The sequence below is a fragment of the Copidosoma floridanum genome, unplaced genomic scaffold (assembly GCF_036245765.1).
Source record: "Copidosoma floridanum isolate Cflo_tuat_1 unplaced genomic scaffold, Cflo_Japanese_pri ptg000016l, whole genome shotgun sequence".
NCBI classification, from domain to species: domain Eukaryota; kingdom Metazoa; phylum Arthropoda; class Insecta; order Hymenoptera; family Encyrtidae; genus Copidosoma; species Copidosoma floridanum.
Window position 1 is genome coordinate 5,240,449 of NW_028321893.1, and position 16,911 is coordinate 5,257,359.

Consider the following 16,911-nt stretch of genomic DNA (forward strand, 5'->3'; position numbering starts at 1 on the left):
AATGTAAAATCAGAATAATTCAGGTACTGTCTACAGAAAAATCCTGCAGTTTCTTTATTTTGCATAGGCCACCTGTTATGTACATTTATATGCCCCCTCAGGCGCTGTTTACGGCAACCCTCCGTAACTAAACCATACCTTCACATTAAAAAAGTAGTTTGTAAGATATTCTAATAACTTGAGAATTAAATTACATCAATTAACAGTTCAAAATACTTAAATAACCTTTATTGATAAGAAGTATTTTTTACATTACTAATTTTTTTTATGTACATTTTTGTAACATCTTTTTTAACTATCACGTGAAGAAAAACTTTTCACGTGACTATAAAAAGGGCCCTTACATAAAAAGATTTCGTATTAATATACAGTTATCGATTTAATAATATCATATAAGGAATTTCACGTCAACTGTCCTACCGCGATCCGCGAGCACCAAAACATGTACTTTTCAACTCGTGATTGCGGTTTTGTAAGTAACTGAGAAAAAGTAATGAAAACATAGGATCGACGTGTTTTTCCCTCAGCTTTTCGGTGATGCAATCGGTTTTTTGAAAAAATGACGATTTAACCTAGAAAAAACACAAAATGTCAAAAATCTCAAAAACGGCATTTTTAATATTTTTTTAACCATCGCCAATCGAAAGAACAGGATTTTTTACGTCGGTATGGCGATTTCAAGAGAGTAATTTTTTCATTTTAGCGAGATATTAAATGACAAAGTTGGGCGCAACGACACAGTGGCAGCGGCTGCTCGACTCGCGCGATAGTATGCTATATATATATCGCCAAGCGAACATGGTTAGGTTGCGCTGTTTTGATTCGACGTTTCGATGGACGGTTGGATCGCATACTTTTCTTGTTAAGTGTATTTATAAATAAAATTTTTTTTTTGACACATAAGTTAAAAAGAATTGACAGATAGATAGTTTATCTTAAATGGAGCAGTATTTAAGCTGTGTATTAAATTTATTTCTCGTTTTCGAGGTTCCATTAACTGATAACCAAATACGTTATTATGCACGCACAAGATGACATGTGACCTAATGATTTTACTTGCCGAACGTTATTTTGCTACAACGCTTATGAAGGATATTTTTTAGATAGTTGATAATATTTTAATTCGATTCTTTTTACGTTGGTGAGGCCTAACTTTGGGTAAAATTAAAGTACGTCGTCGTGTCTACTGAATTGAAAAATCGTATGCTTCTTGCTTGCTTTGACAATGGCTTTCTCGTCTCGATGCTGTAATTCTTTGGGGTTGTTCAATCACAGCAGTGTATTCAAGAATTTGTTAAACTTTCCAACTGATTTTTGAGAGACATACCCTGCTGTTGGTGATGGATCAAAAATTTGTACAAAGTGCAGATTTCAAATTTACAAATTGAAACCACAAAATTCTGATTCCCGTCCCCAGAACAAAAAAGCAAAATTTGAAGCAACTTGCGATAAAAGCTATCATAAAGCTGGTGTCGCTGTCTTTGATCAAATCAAAGAAAAGTTTGCTATTTCAAGTAGTAGAGGTGTAATAATTTTGTCACTTCTCTGTCTCCGAAATTCTGGAGCCGTAATGACATGATAAGAGAATTTAACTGTACAGAACGAGAAGCAAGGCAAGCTACAACTTGACCATCTGAAAGCGGCATATTAACAGCTCCCAAAAATAAACGAAAAAGTACTTCCTCTCGAAACGGAAAATTTAGTTAAAAATTGTTATGTACGTGATGATGTTAGTTGACTTATGCCTGGCTTCAAGGATTTAATTTCGGTGAAACAAGAAGATGGTAAAAGGATTCACGTACAAAAAAGGTTATTACTTGGCGATTTAAATGATTTATTTTTACAGTTTAAAAAAGAACACGAAAATATCGAGATCGGTTTTACTAAACTTACTTTGCTTCGACCCGTCCACTGCATTCTAGCTGGAAGCAATGGAACGCTATGGTTTGTGTCAGCGTACATCATGAAAATGTTGAATTGATTTTGGAAGGGGCTGATGTATCTAAATTAACAAAATTTAGCAAATTACAATTAAACAACTACCATGATTGCACTGCAGCCCTAGGATGCGATAATCCGTCATATGAATGCTACACGGGAGACTGTCTTGATTGCCCGAATTCATCTCAATTGAAAAATCATTTAATTCAAGTATTTAATAACAATGATATTTGTGAAGTAAAATTCCAGAACTCGTTTAAAACTGATCGGTGTGATATAGCATTACAAACGCTAAATGCTCACGAATTCACTGCTTTACTGTGTGAAAAGTGAACGAAGTTGAAAACCCATGATTATTTTTCAAATAAACAATCACAGTATTTTCAAAACCTCAAAAGTAACTTGGAAGATGGCCAATTTATCGTGTGTTGTGATTTCGCGGAGAACTACGCGTTCGTTGAGCAAAACTCGACCCAATCGTTTCACTGGAACAAGAATCAGGCAACTGTATTTACGATAGTTATTTATCATAAAGAAGGAGATAAAGTAAAACAGAAGTATTGCCATTATTTTTGATAATTTAGCACATGATACCATAGCCGCGTATAAGTATCAAAAAAATTATTGTCAATTATTTAAAAAAGAATTTTAGTCCGAATAAAATTTTTTACTTCACCGATGGAGCTGGCCAACATTTTAAAAACAAAAGTAATTTCCAAAATCTTTTATACCGCGAAACAGATTTCGTTATAGCAGCTAAATGGCATTTCTTTGCCACTGCACATGGCAAAGGTGCTTGTAATGGCATTGGAGCAAACTTAAAACGAGGTGCGAGAAGAGCAAGTTTGCAATTGACGTCGGAAAAGCACATTACCTCTGCTAAAGCTTTTTACGATTGGGCAAAAAGTCACTGCAAAGAAACTAAATTTTTTTTTTAGTGTGAAATCAGATTATAAAGCAACTTCATTATTTTTAAAAAGTAGGTTTGAAAAATGCAAAGCTATCCCAGAGACATGAAATCATCACGCAATCATTCCCGTTGATAATAATTATTTTATGCTTAAAAATACATTTTTAGCCACAAAATACCAAAATTTTCCTAAAGTGAAGAAAGAAAATCTTCAAGTGACGAGTATTAAAAGAAAAAATGTATATTACCGAAGAAAAAACTAAGTGACTATTGTTAACATTATGTGAGAAATATAATTACAGAGTTATCGAACGGTGTAAATAATTTATTTCTATGTAATAATAAACGATGTTAATAGTTTATTTTATCGCCCTGTCAGTTTTTGGTTGATAAATACTATTTTCAATACTTTTGTTTTTTTAAATTCGATTTTGGTTTATTCTTTTTTAATGGAAACTCATTGAAATAACACAATCATTTATTTAATTATTTCTTTTGCTGTGTATTAAAAGTCGAATAAAAATAGCGCAACCTAACCATGTTCGCTTGGTGATATATATATATAAATTGCGAGAGTCGAACAGCCGCTGCCGCTGTGTCGTTGCACCCAACTTTGTCATTTAATATCTCGCTAAAATAAAAAAAGTACTTTGTTGAAATCGCCATACCGACGTAAGAAATCCTGTTCTTTCGATTGGCGATGGTTAAAAAAATATTAAAAATGCCGTTTTTGAGAAATAACACATTTAGTATTTTTTCTAGGTAAAATCGTCATTTTTTCAAAAAACCGACTGCATTACCGAAAAGCTGTGGAAAAAACACGTCGATCCTATGTTTCCATTATTTTTTCTCAGTTATTTATAATACCGCAATCGTGAGTTGAAAAGTACATGTTTTAGTGCTCGTGGATCACGCTAGGACAGTTGACGTGAAATGCCTAATATATATTAAATGCTTACACAAACACACAGAGAATGTTTTCGTACATGAATAAATATTATAGTTGTAATATAAATTTTCTGGTCATTTTTAAACAGGCTCACAAGAAGACTAATTAATAAAGACCTCAACGGTTGTTATAGTTTTACCGTTATATAAGATATTATTACCTAACTGTTTATTATGTTAATCATATAAGTATATTGCAATTATTTAGTAGAACTGTCTATGTAACTACAACCTAAGAAACGTCAATGTGCTTGTCTATTTGCCTCATATGCAGTGTGGAAAAATACACAGAATGAAAGTAAAGGAAATTTTGCTACTTTTTTTGGACTAAAGGAGGACAATAAGCTATTTAATCAAAATGAAAATTTTGGGGATGGTAGGTTTACAGGTTGGCAAGGAGAGATAAACCAATGTATTTTTAGTTTGCTAACGAAAATTGAAGTGTGTTAATTTTATGGGAAATTAAAAGGCATCTTTTTTTATTTAGTGGAGGTACTGAGGAGGGCGCAAGGAAGCTAAAAAATTAAAATGATTTTGTACTTTTGTGTAGTGAGATGGGGGACAAAAAAAATGTGATGGAGTTAGAGCTTTAAAATTAAAGGGAGTGAGAGAGGGGGGTGAAAGGGGAAAACGAACAAAGCTTATTTTGTCTTCTTTGAGGGAAGGCAAGGGGTGCACAAAAATGTGATAGGTTGCGAGAGGGGTGAACGGGGCTAACTAAAATTTGATTATGCTAATGTAGCAGAAAAGTTGAAGGAATTTCGCTTCATTTTAGGACGGGTTTGAGTAAGGAAAAAATGTCTTTTGCGGAGATTATCAAGAAAAAATTACAAGCGTCATTATAACGACAGAGTCGTACTTATAGGGACAGTCCGCATAATTTATCAGTTACCTATTAAAAACACACATACACACGCACATATATAAATTGCATTGTTTCTGAGCAAGTAGTTGGGTATTCGAGAAATATGCCAGCGTAATGTACCCACACTTAAGAACCATGCGTTTATGATGCAAATCGTCATGGTATGGTTAAAGTATAATACTAATCAAATTTTATGATATGACGAGGAGCATTACAAATAAAACGATACAGAGGTGATTAAGAATCAATAACTAAACGTATTTATCAAGGAAGATTGAGAATGTTTCCAGCGTCTTTATGCCTTAGTTCGATGAATATCATAAATACCTTTTGTATAGATCGATAATCAACTTTACTTACAACTCTTATCAAATAAATCTGATATTAACATAATAAACGCCACAGATTTTTGGCTCGGTATTTAGTAGTATATTGTACTGAGCACTAATGTGCATTAATTTGAAAAAGAATTAATCGATGAGTCATTATTTAAGCTTTTTACAACGGTAACGTGATCGGTGAATCTTATTTAACAGTTTTTGCATCTTAGAATGGCATCAAAACAAAAAATACGAACCAACACACCCTTCAAACGTGCAAAATTGCAATCCGTTGGATACTCGTGTCTTTTTATTTAACTAGACTAAAAAAGATGTGTGGATTAGGTAACTTATCTTAACAAAAGCGTCATTTAACAAAGTGAATCAAAATAATAAGAATGTTCATAAATAAAAAAAAAATTTCAATCATAAGATACATCGCAAAATCAGTGGAAACTCACACTAATGTGCACGGTATTACAACTAGCCCAGAGTACAACGTAAGGAAAATTCAAAGAATATGCATGCACAAAATATAGTATAGTACATCTGTGGGACTACCGTATAGGTTTTATTGTCCCGTTAGCGAGGAATCACGTAAGTACTCAGCTAACTCTGCCTATTCTTGGCTACACGTCCTTGACTACTAACAATAGTTGAAATTTCCGAACCGCAGTACTTTTTTTATATTAAAGTGTACTAACCCGTGAGGGTATGTACACAGGGCAGTACTAGATGATAGCCAGGTAGGTATCTCTTAACTTCCTAGACACCTCTGATCCAGTGACAGTGGCTAAAGGAGTTTTCAACGGGATAAGTCGAATGAGCTACTTTCTTGGCTCGTACTCCACGACCATCCTTTGTTAGCTCTTTCCAGCCGTTTGTCTCGTTTTTGCGGGCTCTTTTCCGTGTGCAATGGCGCTAACGCCGCGCCGCTAGCTCGCGTCACTTGGCTTCGCACCTTGTCTCGGATCTAGACGTGCAAGCTTCAAGACATCATTATCCTTAGATACCGCAATATATATTTTCCTTCATTATAAAGTGATTTTGGAAGGTCATTCCACACATTGCTCTTAACCCCCTCCCTTTCATTCACCCTTAAAATAAGATAAAATTATTGTTACTTCTCTGTTATTTTAATTGGGTTAAATACGTGGTTGCTCTCTCTCTCTCTCAACCTCTTCTCAACCCCCTTATTTTTAGGCTGTCCTATTTTTTTATCTCCTTTACAAATTTAAAAAACAAAATTACGATTTGCTGTTAAAAACAAAGCTTACCTATTATTCGAATGTTGGTTATTTGTAAATTCTAAATTTCAAAGTAGTGTTTTTTTTGTCGTCTTTAATGAAAATACTGTAATTTTATGATTTAATAAGGATATTATTAAGTGCTATTCGATGTATTCAGTCTTTATCTGGTAGTCGGTTATCACGTTCCAGTGTAACCTGCTGGGAGGGAGTGGTTAGTGCCCTTTTTCCATCCATAATGAGAGCATATAACATCTCTAGAGGTAAGAAAAACTTTGGTTTGTAGGTGTTATTCAGTGTATAAACTGATGCAAGAGTTACAAGTTTACATGAATAATTTATTACGCTTATACTTATCTTGTGTAACGCTTTTGGGTATCTGACATTATTACACATTTTGTCTGTGCTTTTTTTAATAGTAAACACTTTAAAAGAATAGTTTTTTTTAAATACTTTTCAAAATCATATAATATTCTTGGTGTTAAGCAACAAGTAGCACCGCCCTGATGGTTAGAAGTTAAACCAATTCTACTACTAAGTACGTAGTTTAAACGGTATTGGCGGCGAAAAGTAGTAAGCAAAAGCACCAATTTTTTTCGTCTTAAAATAAATAAGCAAAGCGCCTAGCGCTTTCCTTGTAGTGTGTCTGGCTGTGATAATTGTTTAAGTGTAAATAAAATTATTTTTTATACTATACCAAATAATAATAGTATTTTCGAAGATAATTAGATCAAGGCGTATAACATAATCAAAAACTCTCTATTTCAACATTAGTTGGCAGAGGAAATATTTCAGGAAAGACAACCACTTTTGAAGTAATTTGATTAAAATGTATGGTATATCTTATGTGAAAATTGATGTCCTTCAGGGTCAGATACTGTTCACATTTTATAACCTATATACCTTAAAAATGTACTAAGGCACCTACAATTTGCTTACAGCTTCCTCCAGAACCAGTTGGTTAAGAACAATAAGCTACAATAACATTTTGTCCTTCAACGTATTTACGGGATCCTTCATGTACATAATTAAATAAATTTAATAAACTTATGAAATACTTAATTCATGTTTTGACTCTATTCGCGTGTCTATAGTTTGAACTATTTATTAGTAGTAGAATTGGTTGAGCTTCCAACCATCAGGGCGGTGCTACTTGTCGATTAACACCGCGAATTGAAAAAGTTTTAGCAATAACAGATACATTTTTGAAAATAAGTTAGTAGAAGATTATGGAGAGGTTTGTTTTGTGGTTTGTGAAACATGAAAGTATCGATGCTAATATGTAAGATCAGTTTTTTTTTTTTTTTTTTTTTTTTTTTTTTTTTTTTTTTTTTTTTTTTTTTTTTTTTTGTTGAACATGTAGTTCTGCTCTCAGTTGTTCCCATGATTTTTTGACGGTCAGTGCACAAGCACGTGACTAGTAAGAGCTTATGAAGGAGTGAGAAAAAGAACTCCAAAAATGTCAGATGTTTGTTTGAGCAATGTTTCGTTGGCCTTAACGCCAACTTCATTTGGCTCACTTTATTAACAAAAAAAACAAAGAATTGTCATAAATTGTATTATAGGACCACTATTTACAAATATTGTTTAACAAGTACATTCACACATACGTATACAAATAAATTCAATAAAACATATGCAAATAGTTAAATATGGAATTAAAACATAAATATTTTTAAAAATTAAATGGTTACTCATGTCTATATCGTTATAGCGATCGGTATAGACTGTTGGTCAACTTGAACGAAAAACGTAAGTGTCCAACATGAGCGTACATACGTGTATAAATATAAACTATAAATGTACGCTTCTGATAAATATAGATAGTATATGTACATATCTACAATGTAGAATTAAGTAAGATTACACATAAAACCTTAATATTTATTAGTGATAAAGAAGAGGTCCTTTTTTCTATTTATTGTGTGTTAAGTACAGTGTATGCATAGCATTTCGGATATTAATCTTTTTTATCTATTCAGTTCTTGGTCCAAAATTTTGGTTTGAGAAAAATTAACTGTTAATAAAGTGAGCCTGATAAGGTTGGCGTTAAGACCAACGAAACGTTGCTCAAACAAACATCTGACATTTTTAGAGTTTTTATTCTCACTCTTTGATAAGCTTTTACTGATCGTACGCTTTTGCACTGACCCTCAAGAAATCATGTATGTACAGTGTTAAAATCTTACTGCATTATATAAAAACATTAGAACAAAAGTTTATCTAATTTTCTACAAAGTTAACTACAAAATTTGGATTTAATTATTATTTTATATCACGTAATCGTGTTTCAATCGAGGATACTACTAGTGACTTTCAAGTAATATGCTCCAACGAAATGCGGTTGACGATTTTTCAACTCGACCATTAAAATAATTGTGTGATAATTTATAAAGGGTGACGTATCCTTGATTACAGTTAAGACGCTTGCATAATTTCAAATAATATTAAAGCAGCAATACGTGATAAACATTCAGAGTAACTCTAATTTAGTACAAACCAGCACGCAAAGATATTACTGGTTAATATTTACTTTTTACCTAAATTAAAATATGTAAAGATTACATTAAAAAGTGTGCAGAGGGTGAGGTCAAAAACTATAAACACACTAGTGGGACTGATCTTTATGCGCTCCAAGCGCCAACTTTTCTGCGATAGTAGTAATAATAATAATATTCATAATAATAATAATATTTATAATAATAATAATAATTATTATAATAATTATAATAATAATAATAATAATAAAAGTAGTGCTAAGTGTTTCGTTAATAAAATAACCAATGTTTAGAGGTTTGTTAAGACTTCATGTTACGTTAAGTAACTTATATTCGTTCGTATACGAAGTGATGCAATTTAGTTTATTCAGTTTCTGTACATGACATGTAGGGAAGACCGTGGCCGTATGGGTTAGTGGGTCACTGGAGAGTATGGGTCTTAGCTATATTTAGAAAACGAACTGACCTGTAGTCCTAAATTTTTTTTCTTTAGTACATTTTAACCAATAGTAATAAATGATAGTAAAAATTACACAGGTAATGAAACGAAAAAGTTGTTATTGTCAATTGAAATTTTCATCACGAAAAAAAAAAAAAATTTAACCAAATTTTCAAACGTTTTGTCTTGCTTGCGACGTTGAAAATCTGAAGGAGATGCATTCCATGTATAATTGTTCGAGGCGTATGCGTGAGCACACACTAGGCTCAGATAGGGTGATTGGGAAGACACAATAAAACACAATAAAATTAAACAGCATAAAATAACAACTTTTAATGTCACTCAAAGGCCAAGAAAAATCACAGTTGATATTCACAAAAATAGTAAAGGTCAAAATAATACAGGAGAAAAGAAATAATGTCTATAGTCTTAAAGCAATGAACTATTAAAATATATAAAAGCGAAAAATGTAGAAAAAAAAGAGTCAAGTTGAATAACACAATATGTCAACACGCACTGGCCTTGAGCTCGCAAGAGAGTTTGAAAGTTACACGAATAAATGTGAAAATAAAAGCACTGATAGAATATAACTGCTTAAAATATTGATTAACGAAAAACGATTGTCTGTAGAAATACACAATTACTGTCTGTAGAAATACACAAGAGTTTCACTGAATTATTTCATTGAATTATTGTAATTCAATCAAAATTTAATTTTTACCAGAACCGTTTAAAGTTAATTTTGGATAAGATTACAGTTGATAGAATGTTATTTACTTTGGCTAAGGTGAAAATCATCATAAATCTTGAAAATATTTTGTTGCAAGTTCTTGTGTGCCTCAAGGTATTAAATTAAATTCATTACTAATTCATTACTAATTATAGTTTTTATTACCAAACTGAAAAAAACTTAATTAAAAAAGAAGAAATCGATTATATTTTTAGGCATGTCCAAACGAAATAGTAAGTGAAGTATTTTCACTTTAACTCGTTATTTTTTTAATATAAAAAACTCTTTAAGTTTAAAAAAATTATGTTTTACAATTTTTAACTACCTATTACTCTGCTGTAAACGTATTATTACCAACTCACCTATATTAAAACTTTACCATAAGATGTGAATCATCGTATATTTTCAGATAAAGAGAGATTTATAATTAGCAGTTTGGTAACTGCAGTATTGTTAAGGAGGTTCCCTCGTGACAATTCCCGAACCAAGAGCAGATGAATTTTATAGTTGAAAATCTACTGAATCCACCGATATAATTATTTATATCGCTTACCCTACGAAATTTCGTGATATTATAAATTTAATGTAGCGCTTTCTAACCCGTATTCTTATGGTGGAGCTTGCACCCGCGATGAAAACAACTTAAAAAATCGAATAAATCAACAGTTCCCGTAACAAGAGCACACACGTTTTGTAGAAAAAACCTCCTCTTTCGAATGACGCCTAGCAAAGTAAATGGTTACCCTGAAAAATTTCGAGATATTCTAATAAAAATTGATTAAGTCATTGTATTTCCACATGTTAGCCTATGTTCTTTTGTGTCAGTAATGCCAACTATACTTGAGTTTGCAAGCAAATTTGTGACCTACGACGTGAGTTGGCAATCCTGCACGAAGGAGCCTCCTTAAAGGTACGGTCGTTTTTAGAATATCGTGTATCATCGGTCCAGGCCAATCCAGCCATGGTAGTGTAGTGAAAATTTTTTTGATATTCCGATGAAAACATTTTTTTTATTTTTAAATATATTTCTGTTATTTTAAGCAAACAGGTACTTTTTATAAATTTTTTAAGCTCCATAGATTTTACAGAAAAAAATTAAAATATTAAAAGTTATAACACTGCACTAATTAGGCTACAGTTGCCTGGACTGATCATTGACAACACAGCAAAGTCTAAAACTGACTGTGCGTTCATTAATACTGCAGTTGCCAAGTTGTAGATTATAACAAATCTGATTCATCTGAAAGTATCAGCACATCTTAAGGTAAGATTTAAGCCTAGGCAAGTTAAAAATAATGCAGTATCAGTTCAGTAAAACGTAGTTTAAAATTGTAAAAACATTATTCCATAGAATTTAAGAAACTTTTTACTCAAAAATTCAGGAGTTAAAATGCATTTATTACTTTAGTCTTAAAACTGTGCCAAGAAGTAAAAAAAAGTGTTTCGGCCAAAACAAAATTCTTTACAATTTGCTTACAAAAACTGATATCAATGATACATTAGCAAAAAATTAAGTAAAACACTTTTGTTTGTTTTATTCAAGCGGTAAAAAAGCATTGACTAAAAATAGATGTTTCCATAAACCTCCATCGACTTTAGACACCTATTATTATAATAGCATAACCTGACTAAGATGAAGAGAGAAAAATAGAAAAGTTATGGCCCTTTGTACACAGTACGTTATAGGTTATATAAATGCAATTGTGTTAAAATACTAAAGTTACACGTATTTTTACTAATTGACCTTTCAAAATCATTTATTTACTATCTTATAATTTAGCAAAAATTTAATTGTAAAAAATTTATAACTTCTGTCAAGTAAAAACACAAAAAACTCCTGAAATTTCATGACAAAAAATTTGTAAGAGCCCTGAGTGAAATTGTACTTCTTTATGATGAAAAATTATAGAAGCTTTAAAACCATTTCCAACAAGCAGCTGCAGTAGCACAGTGGCTTACGCTGCGCTTCGTATAGTACAAAAGTTTGGTATCACGTATTCACGAGTTCGGGATCCGGTTTTTACTCGCTCGCATCACTAGGAAATTGATTTCTTATGTGCGTTTTTTCAACTGTAGTCTGATGATTTTAAAGTCATGTAAAATAAGATTATCTTATTGCAGTGTAAGTAATTGAATTAGAATTCATCGAAAAAGGTTTTTTAATATGTCAATAATGATAGCGCATGTATGCAGAGTAATAGCGGTATAGAGCTGTTAAACGTACAGTTTGTCTAAGTGGCTGTGAAATTAATATTTCAAATACCGTTACCATTAATAACGCAGTTTTTTTTTAATGAGCAGCGATTTCTCAAAACTTTTTTTAGATGATAACGTTTGTGCTTATTGACTACTGTCTTTATAAAAACCATTTTAATTTTAATCCCATCAATAATAGAACAACAGACATTTCTTGTATTAAGAAATATTATTGAACTAAGTAATATTATTTGTTTTATTTATACTATATTATTTTCTTACATGTATGTTTGTAAAAAATATCATTTTTACAGGGATAATTTAGAATGGCTTGCTCGAGCAACTAACTGGGCTAAACTGACAGCTACTGCGTCGTTAGGTGTCATTCACCGTGGCCATGAACAAGAAGCCTTAGCTTTAATGCAATCGTATTTGCCGAAAGATACAGGATCTGGAGCAGGTTATTCCGAAGGTGGTGGTTTATATGCCTTAGGACTTATTCATGCAAATCACGGGGCATCTATTACAGATTATTTATTAGGCCAGTTGAAAGATGCACAGAATGAGGTAAGTTTAAAATAACTGTAAACGAAGAAGTAAAGTGATCAGTTATTATCTGTTTAGGGCAAGGTTTAAGAAATAATAACATCTGGAGTTTTTGTATTTCTAAGTTTAACGTTTTTCTGACCATTTGTGTCAACCATATCAGACTAAACAAGATATTAATTGATAACATACGCACAACGATACGACTTACGATATAAATTAACTACCTTAAGTACACGAGCGATAGACTAAGTTCCATGATAAAGCTTTGTGGGGCTTATACAGTTGGCGAGACAACGGTATATAGACGAGGGCATTGCTGTCAATGGAAACATATGAACTTTATAACGAGTGGTGTGATTTGTTGAAGTATAGTACATCTTCCTTCTTGAGAATGTTGTTACTGTCTGACTTTAAATAAAGTATTTTAAAAATAGTGCGTTTGTTATAGTTGGCTTCTTTGTCGAGTATTTTTAAATTGTCATCAAACTTATGGTTGTATGTAGTTTGATCTTCATAAACGACAGAGTCAGGTTTTTCGTTCTTGCTGTGTTAGTTTATCCGTATTTCACTTGCTCGCTTTGTCTTACCGACAGATGACGCCAGACAGTTTTTACAGTAGAATTTATAAACATTAGTCTCTTTAAGAATGTCCATTTAATCTTTTTTTCACACGAATGACGCCGTTGATCTTATTATCTATAAAAGGGTATGTGTGGATGTTGTAAGGTTTTAGTATGGTTGATATTTTATCAAAATTGCTACCAGTATTTGTCATACCGATTTTGTATGCAAAATGAAAATTCAGAGTAGTCTAACAATCTGTAAATTATGGTGGTATGAATTAAAAATGTTTAATATTTGATCAATGTGGTCTTAAAAAGTAAAATTTCATCGACATAACGAAAATAAAAGATTGGGTTAATGTTATAATTATAATCATTGTTATTGTTCAATATAAAGAAACAGTTATTTTCCAGGTCATTCATCACAAAAAGTGGTGAAATGTGGGATTTCATGAGAGTGCCGAAAATTTTTCGAAATAATGTACTTTCGAATTTCGTTATAGTAATTCGACATTTATTCGTTATATTTAATGCGCGTCGGTTGATGCTCCTTAATACTGAGTCTACAGAGACATTAATGAACAAGGAGCTGACATCTCAATGTATTGTATTGTATTGTACTAGGATTTCAACGTACATCCATTGTAGGGTTTTTACGTATCCTTTGTCCCTAATTAGTACCTTTTCGTGTTTTTTTCTTATTTCCGTAATTACCGTTCTTTTTCTCAAAGTACGCGAGTCTTTCGTGCAGGCCCCTTTGCAAAGTTTTCTTCAGACGACTCGGTCATTCATCCTACTAGTTACTATTTGCAGAGCCCAGTGATTGTCTCAAGCATATCCCAGCTATTATGAAGCTTAATGAAAAGATATTTTCCAATTTATACTCGCTGTGCTGACTTTTTTATAACTAACAGTTTAGTTTTCCCAATGAGATGACTAGATGTTGGCTTTCCTTCGAATAGGAGGCCTTTGGAGGTCTGGAAATCATCCGAGAAATCGAGTGTTTGTTTAAAAAATCGGATAAGTGATGTTTTGGCATCCTTAATAAAAAATCCCATCGGAAAAGACCGAGAAAAAATTCTCGATGGTTTTCGACAGGATTTAAACCCAGAACCCCTCGAGTATCTCTGGCTACAAGGCTGGCACGCTAACCACTAAGTCGTTGAAACTCTTGTTATCTCAATGTATTGATGAAATTGGAGAAAGGTTGTATATTTTTCAACTTCTTTTTTAATCTAAAACTATTCTTGATGCGTGATTTTGGAACATTAACTGAATTTTTAAGTTTGTTATTAATGTGTTTGCTATAGAGTATGTGGGACTATTGACTAGAGATATAACAAGACACAAAGAGGCATCGACCTTGTTTTGAGATTCTGTCTTATCTTCAAGGATACTAGTAAAGTCATTTAATATTTTCAAGTCTTTCTGCCTTAGGTACTCTGCTTTTGCTTCTCGTGTGGTTACTTAATTTTTGGAGACGCTTCGACTTTATAATTGGCTATCATTGCAGTTTTTTTTTTTTTTTTTTTTTTTTTAATTACGAATTTCTCATTTAGTTGTACGAAACGTTTTTTGGATCGACTTAATTTGTTTCAATTAGAAGAAAATATTTAACAGAATGAGGATAAAGAAATTTTCTTTGATTCAAAGAATTGGGTTGCTCAGTGTATTTCTCCCTGACTAAAAAGTCACTGTCAGTATCAGTGTCACCTCAACACAAGATACAACATAAAGTGCTTTGAACTGTCAAACCATTAAATAACGTAATATTATTTTGTTATTCAACATTTTGTGAAAAAATGTGATTTCCAAATAAAATCTTACAGATAAAATTGCACTTTCTGCTCTGGCAACCTGTGGATTGGCATGTTTTAAATGTAAGACCTAAAGTTTTACAAAAATCAGCCACTTGTTGTGCTTGTCCGAGTTAGATATCTCCTTGCCTCTTAAATTTTTTATGGGTTGGTCCTAATCTTCTCATATCCAACCAACCAACGTTTTCTCTTAAGGCGCACAGCTGCAGGTCTCCGTAGCGTGCTATAAATCCCATTACTTTTGTTGTATCTCTTCCTTCCATCCTCAATCTCTACCTTATCCGTGTATATCAACGGTAACCCTATGCTCTTTCTCACTGTCCTATAACATTGTTTCTCCGTGGTCTAAACAGTTTTTTCTATTTCTGAATTATCCTTATATTTGCTACTTCCATCACCCTATAGTAGCCCTATGTATACTCGTTGTCTTACATTATTTTGCTACCATCTTTCTTTTCATCTGTTTTATCCCTCAGCATAATCGTTCGTATGCCATTAACAATTTCTTTTCCTCTAGTTTTAGTCTTAATTTTTTTACCTCTTTAGGGTCGTGGCAAAATTTTATCCACATTTTGTTATCTCTGATGACTCCTAACTCTTGCAACCCACTGCCGATATTTATAATATCCTTACCTACGTGAATTTCTGTTTTATTTTTGTTCTTATGTATATTATACTTCATGCATTGGAGAAAAAAAGTTTAAAGAATTTTGCTGGAGCCTCATTCTTCCCCACTTTGTTCAAATTTTGTAACTTCTTAATATTACTCTGTAGTGATGAAATTTTTTTTAAAATTTTGTTATTTCAACTTGTCCTTATCTATATGATTATTGTCATAAGCAGGACTATTATTAACATCCTTGTGGCTGTGTTGGTACCTTTCTCAACCAAATACTAGTTTTCGATGGTGTACCGTATGGCATAGTTTCCTTTCTTAGTTCTACCTTGTCCAACTTTCGGGCAACGTTGTCCTCCTGGATGGCTGCCACCCTGTTGACGTCTTTAATCACTTGTCATGTGCATCTGCTTTACGTTGTTTGTTTTGCTTACCTTATTTTTATTTATTTATTTTTTTTTTTTTTTTGCATTATGGGTGCTTATCAAACACGAAAAGGAAACAAGAAAAAATAATTTCCGCTTTTTTTGCCCATAAACTCACGTCCCAGCTTGAACACCAAAAGTGGATAGTCGACTTGATACAACTCATTTGATAAACATCCCTCTTATGTAGGAATGATAAAGCTTGGAGGCATAGAGAAAATGAACAGCCACGAGTTCCGACAACATGACCTTTTATTCGTGCATGAACAACGGAGCAGACGTACGCGAAATATTAGTTTGGACAGAAAAAAACCCAGCTCTGGCTGCCTCGTACCACTTGATTGGTTAACTTAGTTTGTGTCTGTTGCTCGTGCACTGCAAGCTCTGCATTTATGGCTTGAATTGATGGAGTCTGTATCTATTAAACATCACAACATCAAACTTATACGAAGTTTTATTTTTGTTAAAAAGTAAACTGTAGGGGGGTTATATTTAGTGTAATTTCATTACATTAAATTTTGGTTCTTATTTTGGCAACTACTTAAATAGGTGATCTTTTTTCATATGATTATTAAATTAGTGAATTATCTATATCACACAACATGACGAATAACAATGCCACGGAGGAAAAGTTATAGAAATAAAAACAAAAATGTGGCAAACTATTGACACACTTAAGCAATCTTAAAGTTACAAATTTTTTTAACGGTTACTAAAGCTTTTATTTAAACACTGGCTTCCTAAAAATCTATTAAATGATGAAAGTCCTGATGATTATTTTTTCTGCTGTGTTTTTTGTGGTGGTTTGTTCAAGCATACTAAAACTAGAATCTATAGACATAGACTG

General features: G+C 32.4%; 1 protein-coding gene across 2 annotated transcripts in view; it reads left to right on the top strand.

The window, feature by feature from the left end:
* Rpn2 (Regulatory particle non-ATPase 2) overlaps window positions 1-16,911 on the top strand; it is a 492,767-nt gene that overhangs the window by 126,063 nt on the left and 349,793 nt on the right. For both annotated transcript variants that reach the window (XM_089592351.1, XM_089592352.1), the window contains exon 7: window positions 12,409-12,661. In XM_089592351.1, coding sequence (XP_089448477.1) covers window positions 12,409-12,661 — 253 coding nt within the window. The remainder of the gene's footprint in view (window positions 1-12,408; window positions 12,662-16,911) is intronic.